The sequence below is a fragment of the Corvus kubaryi genome, unplaced genomic scaffold (genome assembly GCF_017639235.1).
Source record: "Corvus kubaryi isolate FWS band 111438036 unplaced genomic scaffold, C.kubaryi_AGA036_p1.0 37392, whole genome shotgun sequence".
In the NCBI taxonomy this organism is placed as follows: domain Eukaryota; kingdom Metazoa; phylum Chordata; class Aves; order Passeriformes; family Corvidae; genus Corvus; species Corvus kubaryi.
This window is the reverse complement of record NW_024581131.1, coordinates 865,604-889,247: the sequence shown is the minus strand read 5'-3', so window position 1 is coordinate 889,247 and position 23,644 is coordinate 865,604. Positions and strand designations below refer to the sequence as shown.

The window sequence follows — 23,644 nt, the reverse complement described above, 5'->3', positions numbered from 1 at the left end:
TTAACATGTGTCTTGCTCATTGCTTCTATTCACTACATTTCAGTGCAGTAAAAGCACTAGAAAGTCATCAGAAACATTTCCAAAATCGAGCTCTTGTAACAATTTTCTGCGAAAATATCTGTGTTTAGTTCAGGTCTCAGTACCCCTGAGTACACTAATGTAAATATAGTGATTAAACAAATAAAGATTGCAGTGTTAGTCTAAGTAGTCTTCTTACTGCAATAGTTGCATTAAAATGCCTCTTTTAGTCTAACCTCTCATCTACAACTCTGGTTTTTAAAGACTTGTTAGTTTCTCTTTTTAATTTCTTTACTTTTTAAATTTCCAGTTGTTTTGGCAAATACAAACCTTAATAGAAGGGAAAAGGTAATTTTAATGATAAGATATAATTTGCTACATATGAAAGCATCAAGCATTTGAAGTGTCATGAGAATTAAATTACAGTGGGAAGGAATTCACTACATTCCTGTAGCCTCTAAGTAATAATAAAGTCAACTTGGTCTGAAGCTTTATGAAGCAAGATTCAATCAAAATTTTAGGATTTGTTGGAGTTTTTTTTCTTAGGAACCTATACAAATGGGAGGGATATTTTAATAAAGCTTCCACCTAATAAAAAGTGATTTGTTGACTGACAAGTGCATTCTTCCTGAATTCTTCCTAAAGTGAAACAAACCAGCCAGCAGTAGAAATGGAATAGCAAAATTCCTTGCCCCCCACTGTCAACTGTTTGAGGATGCCCAAAGGATGTATCCAGAAGCAGGTCCATTTCTTCAGTTCTCTCTCGATCTAACTAGAAGCTGTCTCCTCATCTTACAAACCATTCCTCTCATGTCTGTAGACCGCTGTGCTGATCAGAATGTTTCTGCAGCCCTGCCAAAGTGATCTGCAGAGGTTTCAGCACGGCCTCAGCTCCGCCAGGCCGGGGTCAGTGCCGAGCAGTGCGAGGGAGGGGAACATGGTGCCTCGGACCATCGGAAGTCAGCCCAGCACCAGTGCTGCTTACCCAGATAAAGGGCAGCAGTACAGTCAAAGCCTGTATTCAAACCCTTCCCAGCTTCAGGGTCATCTGAACCAGCACTTTGACTCATTCCCACTGCAAATGTTTCTGTTCCCGATGGCAGTAGGTGCCCTCCCACCTCCCCTGGCCCAGTTCAGAGCTGAGCTGCCAGAGCTTCGTGTCCCAAATGCACCTCCAGCCTTACAGGGTAAAGAACAGCTTTTATTCCCTTCTGAACCAAATGGAGCTCTGAGCTGCTGAAAATCTGTCAGCTGCACGGTTCAGGCTGTTTCTGCTTGTAAGGGAAAGGGCACAATATATGCTAATAGATTTCATGTCAGTTATATTCAGTTTTCACTGTTATTTGGCTGAAGTTTATTTGTACTGTTTTCTAAATCTCAGTGGTTTAAACAAAAAAAAAAGCTGTCTCATCATAGCTCAAATAACTTGGCATATTGCTTTGTCTTAGAATTTTATTGAATCACTATTCCTCCTATTCTCAAGCTCACTGTCAAAATATTAAAACTTGATTCTCTTCTAAAGTAACAAACATTTTCTACAGGGGGTTTTTGTTGGGTTTTTTTCTCACAAATTCATAAAGAGCTCATAAATATTCTCACTAGTACTTCTGAGCAGTAGGCAAATACTTTTGGCAGGAAAATCCATCTCAGCAGTTCAGTGTAGAGTGCCTTGTTGCCTTGAGCCATGCCCAGCTGCCAGGAGATCTCCCACAGCAGAGGGGAGGGATCCCAGCCTGGGCAGTGGGGAAAGGCTGAGACATGCCAAGAGCACGTGAGCTCAACTCACACCACTGGCCTCCTGCTGCTCTAACAAAGTCCCTGATGGCTGCTGTGGCTGGCAAAACTGGGAGATATTTCAGCCCAGGCTACCCCACAACTGATGGGGCAATAGAAGCTTTTATTTTAAAATAAAAATGAAATTAACCCTTTGCTTCCTGCTTTAGGCATACATAACTCACTCTCCTTTCCAAGCTAGTCTCATTCCTTCCTCATCAGAGCCCTCAAAAAAAAAAAAAACTTGCTTGCCCAAATATGCACAAAACAGCAACCACTAACCTACCAAACCATGCACAAATGTCCCAAAAGTTTTGAACAACCAGCAACCGCTTCTAGACCTGCTGCCTTTCCCTGTTCCTGTGTACTAAGTGTAAGCCCAGGCAGAGAGTGCCTTTCACCTGTAGTTCAAATGCAACCATCCACAAGGGAAACAAGCAGCTTTTCTATCACTCACAGCAATGCTGTCCACATACTAAGCAAAGAAAGAGTAAGAGAAGAGAAAATACTTTATCATAAATGTGCTAAGGCAATGGCAATCACAAAAAATCAGTGGGAAAATTGCATGCATTAGAATTTCAAATAAGATCAAAATCTCATTGCTTTAGAACACAGAGAGCTGAAGATACATCTTTGGATTTGCAAGTTATTGCATTCTTTCCATGCTCTCCATTCAGAAAACTCAGGACATGTGATAAATCTCATAATCTTTAAATTTATATTCACATGACATTCATAAATGCAATTAATTACATTTTGTTTATCTTACTGTTAATAATTTTCTTGTAGTAGGACCAGGGCTCCACTGTGGTGGATGCCGAGTTATGTCCCTCCCAAGGCTCTGTAACCAATGGTGAGGGAGTTCTTCAGTGTTGTCCTGCCTTATCTGCCCCTGGAGTCATCCACCCTGGATGTGAACACAGCTCTTCTGCATTAGTCACAAGATAATTCATTGTCACTGCAGGCAGACTGGATCACATCTGGATGAATGACCCGACAATAAATTTGGGCAGTGCCTACAGTTCAACACAGAGCTGAGGAGCTCTCATTTCGTTTGTGGCTTTTTCTTGTACTAGGAGTAGCAGAAGGATTGAATGAATAAGAATTAATTTAAAGTCATATTGTTACATATCTGGTAACACAAGCAAAAGGCACTACATTTGCATCCATGAAGGGATGTCTCTAAATGAGAGACAAGTCCTGCACAGACACTGCCTCTCTGAAGACAACCCCTCTCCCTAAACAGATGGGTTTTCCTCAAGACATGAGATCATCTTCAACATGAAAAATTTACTGTGGAAAGGGAAGAGAATAGAGCACTCTCAGGACAAGCCAGCAGAGCAAAAAACTGCCAGCCCCAGTCCAGCACTGACAGCAGAGCACTGCTTAACCCCAGCGCTGGACTTATCTGTACATTGTTTTATTTAAGAATTTTGAAGGTGTCGGTTCCTAAGGCAAAATATTTCTAGTCCTTTGCCCAGCCCATAACCACATAATCCTTTCAAAGGAAACAAAGGATTTCAGTTGGATTTAGTAATGTGGACCAAGAATTAATTTCACTTTAAAATAAATAAATAAATGCATTTGCTGTAAAACTGAATGAGCTTGGCTTGAATATGACTGATTTTGGAAGTGATCATACATCTCAGGTTTTTAAGGCTGAAGCACAGGCACAAAGTCTTCCTTCAACTAAGGTTTTTCTAAAAGCTTTCTTAGCTTCTAAGATCTTTCTAAGATTGTTTCTGCCTTCAGAGAAATGCAGGAATAAAACACAAGACCTTGATGTGCATGTGACACAGCTGAGCATGGACCTGCACACGACAGGAACAGATAACCAACCCAAAACAATACTTCTAGTAACCAACCCGTGGGCTCACTTTGATAAGAAATGTAAGTCATTATTTTACTTTATATTTAAAGAATTATAAACAATTCGTCTGACATGCTCCTGAGGTATCTCCAGAGTTATATTAATCCAGATTTGCTTATGTGACGCATCTCCATTGCCTTCGCTGGAGGTAAGGTAGCTCCACCAGTTAAAATTCTGTCCTACTAACCTAAATTTTGAAGAAGGAAAAAGTTCTGAGCCACAAAGCCAGTACAAACATATCTCAGCACATGTTAGGCTGACAGGGGTGACAAACTGCGGGTGACAGCAGGAATGTCCTCACACACTGCTGGGAGATAAAAACCAAAGCCTATATTTAGAGGTTTGTGGGTACCCAGCTCAGTTCTTCCCAAGCAAGGAGAAAGATCCAACTCATGAGATCAGATTGCAGTTTTAACCAAGTATATTTGGTTCAAAGATTCAACTAAAAGTATTTAGACATGAGAAGTTTTAAGAATGTTATTTGAATAGACACTTTGCAACCTGGTGCTCATGGCAATTTGCAGATGTAATCCTTTGTTTGCACAAATCTCTGGTGTCTTGCTATAGCACACCCTGACATAAGCACCCCCAGTGCCATTAAATCATGATTGCTCAGGTGGAGAACATCCTCCACCAACATCCTCTGGTGAGGACACCACCTTTCCTGTGGAGATTGGGTGGAAAGACAACAGCCCACATCACAAAATCCAGTCTGTAAAAAAACTGTGGTTCCTCGGACACACAGCCTCTGAGAATCATTTTTCTCAGACACAGTCACCACCCTAGTAAAACACTTACTTGCAGCAAACTTAATTTTTTTCACTGTAATTGTTTTTGTAAAATGTTTTTGAGCTTTCAAAAGCTCTCTCCTATTCTCCAAGGTGGGACCCATATATAAGACACAGCCTGCACCACAGAAAATTTTACAGGCAAAGAGAAATTCTGCCAATTACAAATACACTGGAAGAAGTCTGTATCTCCAGAATCTGAAGTTATTTAGGCTTCATGCAATACCACTCAGATAAAAAACTAAATCGATGAGCTCCTCCAGAAACAAACCCTTCCTGTACTTCAGTTACTGCAGCAGGTGAGAAGGCTCAAATGTGTAAAATGCCTTGAGATGCAGAGTCAAGAGATGCCATATTAGCCAGTGGCAAAGGCATTGGGAATGATTTACAGAAGTCCTGTAGCCACAAGCTCTAAATGTTTTTCAGCTCTGAACTGGTCCTTGTCACATCTAGCATCTCAAACTGAGCTGCAATTTTAAGATATAGTGATATATTAGTATATAATTCTTTTGTTCAGGATTTTTTTTTCTCCTTGCCTCTGTTGTACTATACAGCCTACAAGTTTGAAAGCTGTATTTTGCTAACTAGGGCATGACTTCATAGACATAACTATTGGTCTGTTTTGATACAGAACAGTGTAGAAGTGATTTTTAAGTCAAAGATAGTAGTGCCATTTCTACATCTACCTTTGTTTGCACTGGAGAAAACACAAGTTTTGGACAAATACCTAATAACAAATAGAGTTTCTGATAAAACACAGATACTCCAGGTAAATATCAAATCATTCACTAAGGGAAAGCAAGCCACATTGTAAGGAGAGAGAGCTACTAACACCACTATGCCTTTCTGTGACTTCTGTTCTCCTAAGGTTTCCTCAGAGTTACACTGATCCTCTTAACTATGGTGCAATCAAACCAAGCACTCATTTGATGCAACAGGGTCATGGGCATGCACTAGCTGTAAGCATGCTGTGGGCTCCTTTGTTCCCTGTTGAAGGGTTAAGAAGATTTCACAGAGCTGCTTCCTGCCAGAATTGCTAAGAAGTCACTTTCAGCTACACACAAGGTGCTTTCCTATCCTTCCATTCCTTGGCGTTCACCTCAGTGACTCACAAGGAAGGATTAAAGTCGTACCCTTAAAGTTCACTGAAAGCCAGAGTCTCCTTTTGTAAGCATAACAATCCTCCTGCAATTTCTCCAATTTGCTTCCTGTAACTGACTCTTGTTCCAAACAACATCAGACTGTTCCCACTGGTTCGGACCAAAATAGCATTCCTGGTCCAAGGTTCAGTCACTGTCCGTGAGAGTTAGCAGGTGCCTGGAGAAGAGAATAAGAATGTACAGTGCAACTCAACTAGCCTAAAAGTCTGTTGACTCACAGATTTTGTTTCTGTAACTAAAAGGCTTTGGAAGATTTTTGTTCCATGAATTTGTCTGATTGCAACAACCCATAACAGTAAGTTTCATGATTTAAAAACATGCTGCTGAAAAGTGCCTTCTTTTCAGCTGATTCTTGACCTGTTGTCTTCTAGTTTGATTGGATTTGTATTAGTTCTTAAATCAAAAGAGAATTTTTTCCCTATTTATCATCTCTCTTCCATATATCATTTCAGATACTTCTATTACTCCTCTTGTTACCCCTTCAATCCTTTCCTTCCTAGGATGAAGAGTCACAGTCAATCTACTCTTGTCTTGTAGTGAAAATGTTTTGTACCTTCAACCACCCTTGCCATCACTCTACAATTTTCCCATTCAGAGCACAGTTTTCTCTCCTAACACAAAAAAAATCTCAATTTTTAACAAGTGGTGAATGAACTTCAGGTAACTTCAAAAATAATGTGTTGGTGTGGATTTATTTAAAACACTTTACTTTCTTCAGATCCAAGGGTTTTTTTCCCTCCTGTACTCACAGCAGAAACCCATGAATCCTACAGCCAGATTCTTAAAACTCACAGTTATCCTCCCAAATTATGTCCTCACTCTGCTTTCTGTCTTTCCCTAATTCCTGAAGTGACATTCACACAACTCTGGTGGAAAAACAGCTCTGGTGATTCATGCCAGTTAATTCACACCCTGGTAAGGATCAAGGGAATCTTAGTTACTGCAAGAATCTTGATACTTGCAAAGCACACAGTTGTATGGATGTTTATGTGGAGGCACATTCTTTCCACTGAAGATTTTTTGTATTAAAATTTAAATCCATGATCTGCAGGGATCTGAATCACTGCCAAAGCAATTACAAAGACTTCTGCAGACTTCACTGATCTTTGCTTCTGACCTATAAGGAATCACAAAGTGTTGAACCAGCTGATGTCACCATATCCCTGAATCACACCTTGCATCTTAGAATCACAGAACCATTAAGGTTAGAAAAGACCTTTAAGCTCATCAACAGCAGTCTTGAAACAACAAACCCCACCAAAACTAGGATTTACAAGAAAATAACTCTAAAAATCTTAGCAACCAGGAGACTGCTACACGTGTGTTATGCCAGTATCAGCATTAACTGAAACTCTACTACCACAAATTATAAAGTACATTTGCAGGTTTCCAAATGTCCAGTCAAATCCCACACTAAACAGAGACAGTGACTGTTCAGTTTAAGTGAATCTTTGACTGTGTTTGCAATAAATCTTGCAAGCTTTAAACTTTTATAATGCCAGCACTTACTACACTGATTTACAGTCTGACTCAAATGAAGAAACCTCATGGTTGACTCAAATAACATCCTCTTGCAGGGTTTCTCAGAGACAGGTGAAGATTACATAAGGCAAAATAATGGATGGAGAAATGGTGCATGACCACCTATTCATCTCCTCGCTTGTGCAAGTACAACTTAAAGATTTTCCTTAGCTTCAGGCTCTTACTTGTACTAACAAAATCTTTCCCTGACAAATTCTACTCAAAACAGATGATGATGATAAGGAAAGAGTTTATTTGACAGTTACTATCCAATAACTTAGTATCCCAAAGTACTTTCTAAGCTATTCAGAATGGAAACGATTTCGAAACAAAAGACTTGTCCAAAGTTTGCCAAAGTCCAGACCCAAGTTCCCTGCACCAATCTGTCTGCACTGGTGGAAGGACAATAAATAACTTGAGAATTCCAGAGATCATTAGGGAACTGCTTTTAATAACTACATATGAATATCTCTCTAGAAATTCCTTTAGCCACCCAGGCCCCTCATTATTTTATGTTTTTACTGTTTTGCACTAAGAGATGACAAACACAAACTGGGAAGTGCACAAGGATATCGAGCCCACCTCTGCTGAGCTCTACCACAGCATAATATACCTAATAAAAACGCCAGAATTGATGCTGGTTGTCTATGTCTTTATTTGACTGCACATTTTTAAAAGTTTCATTTTCCCCCTAACAGTAATAATACAGGTGCTCTACTTTGCAAATTATTTTAATGCTACAGAAGGACAAATAAGCAAAGCAACAGAGATGAGCCCTGTACTTCACATTCAGCCCTTTCCCACTTGCTGCCTGACCTGCAACAGGAGACGCTCTGACCACAGTCTGTGAAGGCAGATAGAGCAGAGGAAATGGGACACAAACCAACACAAAACACAAACTGGGGACTGACAGTGGAGAAAAGCTGACATGCAGTCACATGGCTGAGGAATTTAGCCCACAACTCCTAAGCCCTACACAGCACCTGCCGCACAGGTCCTTCCTTGCAATCACTTCCATCATAACCAGCCCATGAGCAGCAAAAGCTCAACAAGAAACAACCTCTCCTCATACCTTGGCTCCTCCTCTCCCTACAGAAAACTTCTCTCAGCCCAGCAAAGCTCTCTCTCTCTCTCTGTGTCAGCATAGAGGATGCTTACCCTTGAACAGAGATTTTGTTCCAAACACAGACAAACTTTACTCAAAATCTACAAATCCTGCAGTTCTCCACTTACCTATCCAGAGTGTCCTGAGGCACTTTACTCCCTCCAGCTCTGCTGTTGACACTGGTGTTCTTGTTGGCAGTCATGGTCATTTCTGCTTTCTAGAAGTGTGGATATCTGTGAGAAGAAAAGTCAATTTAGCTTAACAAGACCAAATGACAACTCACTGCTTGAACACCTGTGCTATGTAAAGGCAGAACTCCAGATTGCTTTTCACTCTATAAAACGCAATCCATGTCGTCATGAACCTGAAAAACTAAACCCTACCTCTCCACTGCTGCTATTGCACATCCACAGCCAAGTTTATCAGAGCCCAGTGCTATAAATGGAAATGATTTATGGGAAGTAGGTGTGTGCTTCAGGTGCTGACCTGTCTGATGATCAGAGCTCGATACCAAGTTCACAAAATATCACAGGCTTGCTGTGGTTCTTCCATCCATCAGAGTATGTGGAGATCCCAGCAACAACACTGTGTGATGCTTGCAAACACCAGAGCTGTGACTGGAATTTTGACCACAAAACAGTTATCCCAAGGAATGAAGAAAGCTTTCTCATTTTTAAAGTGCAGCTCTATTATGGAAATATTTTCTAGTAGTGAAATTTATTCAATTATGAATTTTTTTGTATATAATTTTCAAATCTGCTTGTGATATGAAAATAGCACAAATGGTTTTCTCTATTGGCCTCAGGATTCTTTAAGTAAAACTGCCTTAGGACACTTCCAAAACCTCAGGTAATATAAAGGATCTTTATCAATTCCTAGGGTTTTTTTAGCAATTTGGTAATCCCAAAAGCTGTGAACTTAACTTTATACACAAGGCTGAAATTAAGTGCCCAAAAGATAGGTCTCACTTCTGTGACATTGCTGCAGACTGGCAAAAAACCAGCCCAGTACCGTGATTTATTTTGCCTTCATTCTGCTGTCATAATAGGAATGTCATGCTGTGACTGAAGGGAGAACATGATGATAGGGATAAAGGCCAGGATGTCATCCCCAGGATGCAAAAGCAGGAATCCCTAATATCACGCCCCTCCATTGACTATATCCCATGTTTTTCTGGTGTAAAGCACAGCTCTTAGTGGCCATTTCCTCTGTTCTGGTAATCCCTTAAGAAATATTTTTCAAAATGAGGGAGGAATGCTTTTTCATGTCATGATAAGATTTCTAAAATGCCAGCAGAGTCCCTTGAGAAAGAAACGGAATAGTATTTATTCCACTGATGCTACAGGAGTCATGAAGGATTCTGTGGGTCTGCTGGCACCAGTCTGGGTGGTTTCTGAGATGCTTCTTGGTTTATAAACTATCTACCACGGTTTACAGCAGTGCCACCCAGGGTCTGACCAGAACTACCAATTTTTATGACCATTAATAGCACAGCTAATGCAAAAATAAGGAGTGTTATGAAACTTCTTGTTTACTCAAACCCACAGGAAGTCCAGACTGCTTGAGAAGCCACTGTAACATGATGCTGCAAAGCAAGCTGGGGACTGACAACACACAAAAATCCCTGTACTAACAGACCTATCACAGCCAAAAAGACATTCTCTAAACCACTTTATTCCAAGCAGTTCTGCCACAAACACACCCAGAAAATATGCAGATTGCAGCTCCAGGCAGAGTCAATCATGCTGACCACTGACTCCAGGCCTACTTGTCCTTCTCCGTTGTCTTGTACCAATTTTCCCAGATTAAGATTTTTTTCCCTTGTTGGTAACATTTTTTCTACACTGAAGCTCCCTAAATTCCTCCAGTGTCTCATTGTTATTGTTAGTGTTACATTATCAAGATTACAGGACTGTTACAGAACTGCCTGTTCCGACTGGAAAAGGGATTGCTTGGGACAAAAAAGGAAGCATGCTAATGCTGGCCAAGCTTTCTAAGACTGTACATTCCACAGGGAGTAAGCAGTTTTTTAATGTTTTCCACTCACCAGTTCAATACTTTTACTGTGTTAAGTCTAAATCACTTATTAGCACTTAATGCGAGAAAAAGGAGAGATATAAACACGGCATAAGGAGAACAATAACTGATAGCATGCATGTGTAACATTAATTTTCCGAGATTTGCCTTTCTGTTCAAGACAAAAATAAGCTGAAGGGATCCTCAAAAAGATGGGACACTGACCTGACACATTAATAAAATAGTGTGCTTTTATGCTGCTGTTTTTTAAGAGTCCATTTTTCCTATACCCAAAATCAGATGGGAATAAAAATAGTATGACAAAGCTTGATAAAAATCACTGTGGTCAATATTTAAAAGAAGCGATTATTTAAACCTCACCTTTCAAAGCCACCCTAAATGTCAAGTAGAACAAAGTGGTTTGTTTTCAAGTAAAGATAAATTGAGTTCTTAAAGACAATTTCTCAAGATATGTCAAATTTAGTGATAAAAGTGAGTTCCTTCCCATGCAGTTGAGACTATGATATATATGGTGATATCAACTGACTTTTCAATTCAATTTTTCCTTAATGCTTATTTCGGTTGAATACTCCACTGCAGGTGATGCTGGTATCATCCCAGCATATGCAGAGAAAATGCAAACAACACGAACATGGCAGAAAAATATTCAGCCATTTACAGAGGTACCTGGAAGCAAGGACTTATATCACCCCAAAAAGCCCACCCACCCATCCACCAATGCACACCCCCCCCAAAAATAAAGGAAAAAAAAATCAGAGACAAAGAAACAAGGAAAGAAAACCTAAACTAAGTTTTATGGTCTTGCAGAAAGTCATTTTAGAGCCTCCAAATGAGTCTGACAGGCCCTGCAAGTTTATTGAATCATTGTATGGTCAGAATCACATCCCTTGGGCTTGGGTGAGAGCATTCCTCATTACAGTATTTGCAAATTATTCTTCGCAAAGCAATGGAAAACAAAATCTCTCAAGTATTGTGGCATACTGTTAAGAGCAAATCCAAAAATAGTTATGTCACACAGATTCTGCATGGCCTCGTAAACCAGCTAACAAACCTGGTCAAAAACTGCAGAATTCTGTTTCATTTGTAAATGTAAAAAATTCATCTGAAACTCTTATTTAGCTGTAATTTGTGTTTTGCTCCAGACAAGGGTTCACTAATTTCACTAGGACAACTCTGTAAATGGCAATTTAATGAGCCCAAATGGTAGAATCATTACATCAATTTTGCCTAAAACCTTCACAAACCATTTATCAGGATCAAAAAGTAAAGATGACAGACAAATATGAAAAATGGTGTGATGGCAACGTGGGATCTGCTGCTCATGCCAGGCAAGGTTCAGCATCCTGACTGAAAAGGGCTGCTGCAATGCAATGCAGATGCTTCCTAACAGATCTTTATCATTGCAGGCAGATGCAATGACAGAATATTCCTTATGGACCATCTGTTAATGATCCATACACTTTTACTCTTTTAAAATTAAAGTGTGGCCTAAGGTTTTTATGGACAGATTAGGCACTGAAAGCCATCACACTTTGGGCTAATGAGCATTACAGCACCTTGTCTAATGTCTAATTCCATTAACAGGTGTTAGCAGGGGAGGGGTAAATCCTCTGTCCTCCCCCCTGCACTGCAGTTTAAAATTATTCTTCATTTCCTGAAGCATCCCAACACTTTGGAAGCACCCACTATCAGTCCCACTACCGAAAAAGTGAAAGTCTATTTTCATTGCAAGCTGTGAATGGGAGTGTGTTGAGGAGTGAGGCTTGGAGCAAGCACCTGGAAAGTCAAGGCAACCCAGAATGCTTTAATCACTTTACAGCTTCAAGAAAACCTCCTGCTTTCTAATATACAGTGTCCATCAGTTAGCACATTCCAAGAACTGATTCCTTCCTCTCCTTCTGTGGAAGCTGAATGTTATTGAACCTAGAAGAAGGATTTACATGTGGTGTCCGATGACTTGAGAAGGGAGACTCTGAATGTCGGTCCCCGAGCCCTCTCCTGCCATTATCACTAACATGGCTTGAAATCTACTTGAGACCTTGAGTTCTGAAGCTTTTTCATGCAGATTATTTTTCCCTTGAAATTCCACTGATCTGGGACCTGAAAAATATGGGAAAATATTACTCCTTTGGTCTGCCCCAGAGAACAGAGACCTGGAGACATAACCGGAAGGCATAACAGGGAAGAACTACAGGCTGCTAAAACAAACTCATGTTTTTGAAAAATTACTTTATAATAAATACAAATTTTCATAAATATATTATTAATAATAATTAGTGTGTCTACTTATTTTTCTCTTGAAGGTAGCTGCAACAGAATGTTGAAAGAAGAAGTCATCTTAATACATTAATATGCTTTTCTGGATGCTTTAAGGGAGCTCGCCCACATGTCAAGAGCTGTAGGTTTAGGTACAGTTAAACTTTTGTTTAGGAGTTGCAGCCTGCTTTGTGGCAATTTGCCTGCTCCCTTCCAGTAAAACAGATAATTGTGTCCTCCCAGAACAACATCAGTTCTGATGAGCTGGAAAATCCAATAAAATGTTTAGAAATTCCTGCCTTGAGAGGGCGTCAGTAGAGAGTCCCAAGAACATTGTTACAAGAATTACATCAGGAATACCTGCTCTGGGATTAACTGGGATTAACGCCACAGTCTCATCCAAAATTTCCCTCCCTACAACCCACAGCCTGTTTCAAACCAAGTCAGTGACCAGTCTCTCTGCTAAGCTTTCACAGAGTGATGACAAGTTTAATTCTGGCACAAACTTCCTACTATAACCAGCAGGGGTGGTGGACTTGGTTGCCATTGATCCTTGCAATGCCAAAACCACCCTCTCAGCCGTTCAGTCCTCACTGCACTGAGCTGGTACTACTGGGAATCTGATGTTGCAGCACTTACTGGAGATGAAATAAGTTACCTTCCCTAGGCAGTTGAAAACCAGATTCTGCCTGGAGCAAAGACAGCTCTCCGCTCACCCTTCACCCTCCTTTCCTGTTTTTCTGCCACATAAAATGGCTGACATTCTTGTTCTTTCCTATTTAGTGCCTTTATTCTGTCTTCCTTGCCCTACTTTATCTTCTTATTACTTCATTTATCTTCTCTCAAGCTATTTTTTTACCCCTTTAATTGAAAATGGGCAATACCTGGTGAAGAGAACACACCTCACTTGAAACACAATGCAGTCCAAAACTAATGTCTAAACTAGGTAAGAACTCAGTGCTAAGCTCCTCTATTACCCTTAGCAGTCCTAGGGCAATCACAGCTTCCAAGTAGAAGGAAAACAACACGAAAATCAAGGAAGAAGACATTTAGAAAAGGAGACATGAACAGAAATGTCTGACATTGAATCAGAAATTAGTATTTCCCTGTGTAGGCTAAAGAAAAGGGTTGGATTTTAAAAAATACATTGACTATTTCAAGCTTAAATATCTTGATTTGAGATACCAGGGTAGGAAGAGTCTACTTAGAAGCTGTACCCAACATATATCACAATTCTTTGGTATTATTCTTCCTTTATTCTTTCCCTTCATCCCCAGGATTTTTGCATAAAAACAACCATTCAAGTCTCAGGACATCACCTGCTCCTGTTGCTTACTCCTCAGTGAAGTCATAATCCTCTAATAGCAACATCAACATCATTTGCACAACAATGAATTGTTTCTTGTGACACAAAAACCAAATTATAAATTTTCTAAGGAATGAGAGTTGGTTAGCTTTGAGGAACAAAGATTCTTTTTCATTAATATCTTTTGTGTCACAAAGGATATGATAAATGAGAAAACAGAGTGTCCTTTGGTATTTCCCACAGGGTGCAACCAGTCCCTAAAAACATCCCAATGCAATTCACAGAGTGAACAAACAAAGATTAAAGTCTTAGTAAGTCTTAAAAGGAACTTCCCGGTTGAGCTGACAGCGATGACTGAACCCTCCTCATGCCAAAGCTGACTGACAAAGTCTGCCAGACAGCTGAGAAGCGTCTTGGCTTTGCAACTGCTGTAGGTTTTGATTTGTTAGAGCATCATCTGAGGCAAAACACGGGTCACAGCCATACTACAGAGCAAGCTGCTGCACTCAGAGTTGTCAGCGTACTTCCCTTCCTGCCTGTCAGGGAAGTGGCTCCCACTCAGAGTCCTGCTAGAGTAAGAATTGCAAAATTATTAGCAGTTATCAGCCTTGCAAAGTGTTTTAATAATACTTGATGGGCAGAAGGGCAATCATCTTTGAATACCTCAGTAAGGTCAAGAGCTGATATCTGGTGATAGCGTGGGTCTCCTTCTGGTTAGATCACTGTGTGTTAGTGACCGTTCTGAGCCAGTATCTCCCAGAAGCAGGTCCTGTCCATGATACCCAAACTGCCAGTGCTAATGGTTCCAGGGAAGAAATTATTAATTTGCATGGACTGTCTCAATATGATGATATAAAAGTACCCTGGGAGGATGAGGTACAGGCTGGAGACCTCCTGGTTGTAAGTAGAAAATACTGGCCAAAGTTGTCTTGGCTTGTACAAAGATATGAGAACAACATTGGGTCTGTCTCTTTAGCTCTTGGCAGTTACCCAGGGAATCTGTAGAAAGGCACACAGAAGATTTTAATTCCCTTAGAGAAGATCTTAATTCCCCTGTATCCAAAGTACATCCAGAAGTGAACCTGGACACAGGCATTAGCAGCAACAAATGGGATGCCAAGTAAGTCCATTGTTTGTCTTAGGGATTTGTGCAGGAACCTTTCAGGAAGGTATCTGTTTACATTGAGAAATTATGTTCTTGCACTTAAAGTAACATCTGCAGGAGCTCTGAGCTGCGTTGGAGCTCTGACATGGATTTCAGTTGCAGTCTTAGGAAGCCTGCTTAGAGGTGAGATCCACAAATTCAGTGCCAGGGATTAAAGCCCACCACCCACATTCTGGCATCTGGCTGAATGGCCCATTTTCTCAAAGGTACTCCTATCTCTCCTACTGCCTCAGAAATCTATCCAAATCTCCAAATATCACTATTATACCACAGATAGAGGCCTAAAACTGGCCTGTCTTGAGGCAATGAGCAGCTCTCTCATGCACAGTGGTTTTCTGATTCAGATTCCCTTCATGTCTACGAACATCTTGGCTACTGCCTCCCTCTCCTTCGAACTCTACATGTTCCAAGCCAAAAGAAACAAACCCAAGCCCCCTGTGCTCCCAGGATGGTAAACTACCATTAGGTGTGAGCAGCCTGACTGAAAGGATGCAGTCCATGCCCTGCCTGCCTAAGCTTCCATCTCAGACAACTGAGTAAAGAATTATCAGAGAGAAGCATAGACCCAGCAAAAATGAGTGAACCCCAACCACCCTCCTAGCTGCGCTCTGAATCAGAGGATGTATGCAAAAGAAGAAACAGAGAGGAGGGGTGAGGTCCAGATAAACATGAGAAGAGTTCAAGACTGGTAGAACAAAGGTGAGGTGAAGGATAACTAACATACTATGAGAAAAACACAAATGGGAAACAAGAAAGTGAAGAGGTTTTTTTAGAAAGATGAAAGGGAAATAAGAAATCCCAGGTGGGAGGAGACATACACCCACCTTTTTCTCCTCCACACTAGGAACACACTCTATGTCCCCCAAAGAAAGCAGCCCACCTTTCCTTGTGCTCCGGGATGCTTTCATTCCGTGGCTAAAATCTTCCTCATGGAATAAACTTTGAATTCTCCTAAAGATACTTCAAGAAAAATGGTTCTGCTATACTGTGGTAACCTGACATGAGACTTCACCAAAAGAGACAGAAATTCCTGCATTCCTGCAAAGCAGGTGCAAGTCCATGAGAATGAGAAGTGCTCAGGGTCTGAATAGCTGGTCACTCAATACACAAGCCCAAACTCAAATCTAAATTCAAGTTTTCAGTCCCTAATTTGTGGGTAGAAGCCTCATCTCCCATGCACATACAGCTCTGCAGTGACTGCAGGAGACTTAAGTTCCCAAACTCCTGCAGTTTCTTTACAGAATTGGTTCTAAGGGAGATTGGACAAAAAAAAGAAGAGGAGAAAGGACTGAGAGAATATTGGCAGCTATACCAGAATGACAAAAACAAACTAAGCACAGCAAACTACTTCTCATTCCCTTTGTTAACAAAAATTACAGTAGCTATAGCAACAAAAAGGGGGGCGGGGAGGAAAAAAGTCCGAGACTTTTCAATATCCCCAAAGAACACAGCTTTCTAATATGGAAAAATCTAGATTTATTGCACCAGCAGCTCCTACAAGGCAGGGCTGTAGTAGTGCACAATGGTTTCAATTAAAGGCACCAATCATTAACCAGTACAGCTGGGCTTAGCAGTTGACAGGCAACATCATCTCTTCCAGTGAGCCATGATTCCTTCAGGGACTGAACTATCTTCTCTTGCTGTATGACATGCCCTCCTGCCCTGTTTCTGGTGGATTTACCTCATATTGTCTGTCAAGTGCTGTGACAGAGTGACTGATGTCACTGCTCAACAGAAACATCTCTTTGTGCCTATATCCTTTTGCCAGGCATCACACATTGATATCCCCATGCACACTGCCTGCAGCATGGCCCTGCACACTCAGCAGGCATCTCAGGGAGAAAAGCATTTCAGTTCCCTGCTGCCTGTGTGTATTTTCCTTCTCAAATACACACATTTGCAAGCTCAGAAAGGGGAGGAATGTCTGGCACTTCTGCGGTGACCATCTGGCAGAAGCACCGCTCCATTTTCTGGCAACTTGACCAGAATCTTAGAACAATTATTTCAGTTCCTGATTCAAGCGCTGGAGACAGAAGATCAAGTTACATTTCTCTCCAGCCATCAACACTAATTCAGTTTTCACTAAGTCAGCCTTGCTGGAATTTCACTCTTCCACACTAAAACAACAACAAAAAAAAAGTGTGAATCTACACTAAAAAGCCAGTAAAAGAAACATAAGGGATTTCAAGAGTTGCCCTCCACAAAAGTAAAAAATGCCAGTAAGAGCTAACAGCGAAGGAGTTGTTTCTTCCTAGAAAGGATATTTTTATAAGATAAAATGATGAAGAACTGAATGTATTGAAAATTAAATGATATCATGGTCCTCAGTGATATCCCCTGGCTTCATAACAACCATGTAAATAAGCTTTCTTCCCTTACTATCATGAGCTGAAGAGAGCACGTTCCCACCTATTGCTCAGTCACAGGTATACACGGCCATCAGCAGCGGCGCTTTTCCCAAGGAAAGAGTTCAGTTCCCACAGCACTGACCTTTGTCCTCTGCATGAAAGGAAAGTTTCAACAAGCTACCACAAGCAAAAGTGTTATAAATCACCTTTCATCAGCCCTCCAACCACTAGCCAGAGAAACAACTGGAAACACTTAAACCTGTTTTAATGTTCTTTGTAGAAGGAGGCAGGGAAACACCTCCCCATCTAGCCACTAGAGCCGATTGCAGCCACCAAACCACTCTGGACTGTGGCTCCTACCAGTGGAGTTTCTGTTGAGGATTCCTGGAGCAACAGCCTTTACCAGCAGAGATAGAAAACCAAGCAGCAGCCACAGAAACTCTAGCTCTGTTCACATGTACGCTGTATCCAGAGTGGCAGAAGGGAACCACAGGGGTTTAGATAGAGGCAAACAGAAACAAATCCACAAACAAACTGTAAATGATATCACATATCTTTTAAACCTTCACATACTGGGAGATGGTATTTGGTGATTTGAAAGAGCTTCTCTTCTCTCCTTTTATGAAAATGATTTACATGCAGCTGTGTACATGACATGTTGGAGACTTCTCAAGAGACCAGCTGCTGTTCCAAAGAACTCACACTTCTATGATAGGAATTTCATAAATGAAGGCACTAACTATCTTCCCAGATGCAGGCTTGAATAGACCCACTGTGCAGGAGAGTTCTGCTGAGGGAACAATCTTTCTTCACAGTCTGCAGAGCAGGAGTAAACCTGACACAGAGGAGTGTTGCAGCCTGAAGTGCTTCATTCTCAGGTTGGGAAGAGAGAGACCCCCCGGGGCCATCAGACAAGCGCTGCCCCCCTCACACGGGTCCGTGCAGAATGCTCCCACAGGTGATCCCAGCTTCCCAAATCCCACTTCTCTGCTTGCAAGCCAAGCCTGAACATCTGTAATGCCAGAGAGGGCACAGAAGAACACAGCCTCAAAAACATGTCAGGAAGAAAACGCGATCCCATGCCCTTACAGTCAGCTGGATGTGCCCAGGAATAACAAGCAGCCAGTGCGTGCAGGAATAGGGTCCCATTTCTTGTTTCCAGGTTGGCTGCAGTGCCATAATGTGCTACCACTTATGCTTAACAATATTGAAACATGTAACATTAAGCTGAAATATTTGTATGAAATGATTAATTTTATCCAGACAGCATTTGGAATGTTGCTCCGGCACCAGCATTTCTACTCAAAGTTTTAGCACTGGTGTTGCTACTTTAGCTGAGTTCAAAACTGTGAGTAAAATATAATTTAATAGCAATTTGATTTTGCAATGATCTCATTGAAAAGGCATATGCAGCATTGCCCTTGCAACACAGAAACAGCCACAAGATAAGCCTAAGGGACACAGATTAACACTCTGATCAGATACAATTCCAGGCCCTTTTCCCTTGCAGGGAATGTTTTGGCCTTTTGCCAAGCAGAGAGCATTCCACACACAGTAGGGTAAATTTGGTATAGCACCCATATGGAAATATCTTCTTCACAACAAGGCCAGGGTACAAAAATCTCTTATCTGAACAGACGTCCTCTCCTACTCCGAACATGAATGAGCCCACGGCACAGTTTGACTCACCTTCCCCATCTCACAGGAGTCCATATTTGAGCAAACTTTCAAATGGCACTGGCACTAAAGCTGGCATTCATCTTTCTTTTCTTCTTTCTTATGGATTTAAGCTGAATGCAGCAGAAGTCCAATTTGGATCTTCTCCCCATACAAAAATATTTTTATTGTCTCTTTTAAAGCGTGGTTACCATAGACAATAACTCTGCATCCACCAGACCTTCACAATTGGACCTGTCTACTCACAGCAAAAATGTCAAAGCAGATTTTATGATCAATCACGGAATGGCCTGAAATTGTGTCAGGAGAGCTTTAGGTTGGATATTAGAAAAAGGTTCTTCACCCAGAGGGTGGTTGGGCTCTGGAACAGGCTCTCCAGGGCAGTGGTCACAGCACCAGCCTGACACAGCTCAAGAAGTGTTTGGACAATGGTCTCAGGCACATGGTGTGACTCTCAGGGTATCCTGTGCAGGGCCAGGAGTTGGACTCCATGATCCTCATGGGTCCTTTCCAAGTCAGCTTATTCTCTGATAACACATAGTTCATTTAGTGAAAAGGAAAACTGCAAATCTATTCTGCTTTCATAGAGTTTATGCTTATGCAGTTGTCAGCTAAACTCTAGTTTCAGACACTCCTTTGCTACTGTTCATAGAGGGTGATACCAGAAAGGAAATTACATCTTAGACTTCTCTCCTGTTTCCTACTCTTTCACTGCTCCTCCTTCAGTTCAGCTGTATGCACACTCATCTTCCCAATACCAGTAAGCAGAGAATTTAAAAATGAGCATCTACAAATAGACAAACTGCTACAGATACAGAGGTGCCGCACACACTATTTTATAATAAACTTCAAAAATAAAACTTCCAGTAAGTAAATTGAGTAGAATAAAGTATACACACAGAGCATGAACAATGCTTTCCTGCTAAAAATTCCGTCATCACAAAACAAATGTTTTGAAGGTTAAAAAATCAATTACACTGAAACTCTTTGGTGTCAGCTTCCTGTGAATGTATTTTTCCCTGTGTTTGATTAATGAACAAATCAAAACATTCAAGACAGGTACTTAACAGTTTTGTCTGGCATGAAGTCTGCATTGCCAAATTCCTTGTGGTTTCCAGTTGGTACCACAAACTTGGCCCCAGTCCATTCAAAACTCAGTCCTAGTCCTCCAAAAGTTAGATAAATACCTATAAACCTTTTTATGATGCCAGGAAGGTGATTTGTGTTATAGAGGCAGATGAAATTGTACCTGTGCCTAGTGCACAGTGGACAAAAGCTGACTGACAGCAGATTTCTCCCTGCTACAACGAAACAAATGCCTTTTGCAACTCCAAAAGGTAAAGATTTATGAGATATGAATCCACTTCAATTACCTTTTGTGACTCTGCTCATCTGATGATTTTGGGATGAGGTATTTTAACTGATAATTTGCCTTGAAATTTGTAGGTGTTATAAATGCACCAGGATTCACAGGTTCCTACAGAGCATGAATTCCTGAAGTTTCCTGATGGAATAACTGTCTCTTTTCTGGGGTGTGCCTAATATTTAAAATCTGAACTCTTACCTCATTTTCTCCAGTCACATATTCTCCTATTTAACCTAAAGAAGAATACATGGTGGGACACCCATATAAAACAGGTTTTCTTTATCCTATGTTTTAGAGGCAAGAGTTATGTTAAGAATCTTTTTTCTGGTCCTAGAGAGCCTTAGGGTGTGAAAACCATGAAATTCACTTTGTCTGATTCTTCACAGCAGCTATATGCTAGGCGAGACTCTACAGAAAATACATGTGTGAAAATGGTTTGAAGTTTGAGGGCTTCGTTTTCAAACTACAGTTTAATTTTATGGCAGTTTCAAAGTATTATCTCTGCTATTTCAGACAACGGCATTTTCTTCACCCTTTGACCAGTCTTTTCATCAAAAAGCCAATAAAGTTGGAGTTTCTGTGAGTAATAAATTCAACTCATGCTGTAGCAAAACATCAAGCAACTGCTCCATTCAATTCTCACAGAAGCAAGTTTCGGCCCTTCCAATTTGGATGGGAAAACTGGAGCCACAACACAAAATATGAGAGCTCTTTGGAAATGCAACCACACCCCACTCATATTCTGCTCTGTACCCCATGTCCCCACCCACAGATACACAACAGAGGAATACCAGCTGTTGAAGCTTTGCAGATGGCAAATCCAATATTGTGCCATTTTGGACTTTCTCCTCAAAGGATTATTCCACATGGCTTCTTTTATAGGGTCGAGATTTCTTTTCTTGGGAGGATGGATATTTGGGCATGGAAAATATCTGTGGGCATGAACAATGGGGAAATAGCATTTATAAACTGAAATAAAGCCTTTCCAATTTGTGGAAACAGCTGGAGGGAGGAAAGAATCTTATGAATAACATAGTTGAAACCCAACAGGCTGCTGACAGTGAGTCCTTTCAGATGTTCACTATGGCTACACTCTTACATGACAGTACAATATTTAAATCTATAACTAAAGATGATTCAATGCACAATGATGTACCCAGCATTTTGTTTTACCGTACTGAGACTAATAAATCCATCCTTTCCCTACACGTAATTTGTAGGAAAGGAAGAGTAGTCTCTTCTGCATCTTGTGTATTTAATGGTGCTGTACTAAAGTGCTAGAATGAGCATTAATATTCAGTGCTGCTTTAAGCAGACAATTCATTCAACACAAAAGTATTAAGCTAAGCAGCCAGTCCAGGGGATGCCTGCACAGGGACCTTCAGGGGAGCATCTGCTGAGCTTCGTGTTTCTCAGAAGATGTTTCACTCCTGCCACACACAATGTGGCTTTCAGGTTGCAAGAAGGAATCTTGTTTCTTACAAGAAAAGAGGGAGACTTTAAGTATATGTCATTCAATACAGCATGGTTTCAATACAGCACATTTTCAGAGTAATTCCACAAGTGAATGCCCAATGAAAATAGACAAAAAAAAACACGGAGCCAAAATTCCACATGAGGAAACACTATAATGATCTCTTTAAAGGTATTAGAGAAATCTCTCAAAATACTGTCAGCAAGGTACTTTACCCATGTTAAGGAGAAGAAAATATATTTTAATAGATAAATTTCTTCTTCTATTGGAAGAAGTAAAAGATACTTGCCAGCTAAATCTTTCCTTCAAAGCTACCCTGTTTCAGCCAAGCCCCATTAATCATTATGCTGTTAGACAAGATTGCTTTGATGTCCATAGATCATACAGAAAATTTAAGACAGCAAGCTGTCTGAAAAATTCAGTGATAAGGTCAAGGTAAATCAAGGTTAAAAGTGTTTACTCAGTTCTAATTTAGTCAAGAGTTTTACTTGTTTCACATAAACACAACAAGTTTATCAACTTTTGATTGTTATTTTATCTAGCACTACATAGTGCAAAACTTCAATTATTATTACTATTACCTGACTTGTCCAGTCACCTGGAAACTCAACCATCTAAGGAGAAATGAAGATTAAATTAGAAATACTCTTCTCTATAAATGGGCTGTACAGATGGCACCTTGTTTCTGCAATCGGTTATTGAGTTTAAGATTACAGGTTCATGTTTCAGAAATCAACAGCTACAGAGCCAAAGATGGGAAAAGGACATGAGCAGGATTATAGAGAAACACCTGTCCAGGCAGTTGGGAACTGCTTGATTTTTAATATGCAGAATTGTGCCTACTGATAAAGCTCTCAGCCCAACAGTTCAGTGAAATCAGCTTATTCAAAAATCAAGCATTTAAGTCTGCTTGCTCAGTTAACTCAAAATTTAAAGGAGCATTTCTATTAGTTTTTGTCTGTGAAAAATAGTAATTTGGAAGTAGGAAAGGTTTCAACACGTACTTGAGAGTAACATTCCTGTAGGTTTTGTGCCAACATATTGAATCCTGAAAACTTCTATTCCTGAAATCAGCAGAGTTTTGTCTGAATGATTACAGGCCCCTGTTGCTTCCACAAAATATCAAAGGGAGTTCAGGCATCTGGACTTAAGGCCCAGGGCCACTGTATTTTAGTCTGAACCTTATTTCTAAGGCTTACTTTAAATAGCACCAATAAGTTCTACAAGCAAAAAAAAAAAAAAAAAAAAAAAGCCAACCACAGGAACTGGGAAGGGGAAAAGAAGTGCCGACTTTGATTGAATGGGTCCAAAGGCCCTGCTCAGATTGGCCAAGCAATTTGAGTCTCACTGAGCACTCCCTGAGAACTCAGGCCAAATATGGGGGTTTGGGGTTTGTTAGGGGGGTATGTGGGGGTGAAAATTAAAGTTCTGTTTGGGCACTACAAACAACAAAGAAAACCCACACCTCTCTATCAAACAGCAAATGGGTCCCCCAAGAACTAGTTTCAGCAGAAACTATTAATAAAAATTCTTTTGGAAAATATTCAAGCTATGGTTTATGGATAGAAAAGCATTAAAAAAATACACATTAATGCTTCCATTAAGAAACAAAAAAATAGAAACATACAGACAAATAACTGTTTAAACTAATGCTTTGGCAACAACAAAAAAAAGATTTAAAACACCACTTAACAAATGGATTTGACCCAGATTCCTATCCTCTGTTTTAAGAGAACATTCTTGAGAAGAGTTCACAGGCCTGTTGGTACTACTAATTTAT

General features: G+C 40.5%; 1 protein-coding gene across 6 annotated transcripts in view; it reads right to left on the bottom strand.

Annotated features, from left to right (window-relative positions):
* DENND2B (DENN domain containing 2B) overlaps positions 1 to 23,644 on the bottom strand; it is a 153,391-nt gene that overhangs the window by 77,750 nt on the left and 51,997 nt on the right. For all 6 annotated transcript variants that reach the window (XM_042038731.1, XM_042038727.1, XM_042038726.1 and 3 more), the window contains one exon: positions 8,364 to 8,468. In XM_042038731.1, the coding sequence (XP_041894665.1) occupies positions 8,364 to 8,443 (80 nt within the window). In that variant the 5' untranslated portion in view covers positions 8,444 to 8,468. The remainder of the gene's footprint in view (positions 1 to 8,363; positions 8,469 to 23,644) is intronic.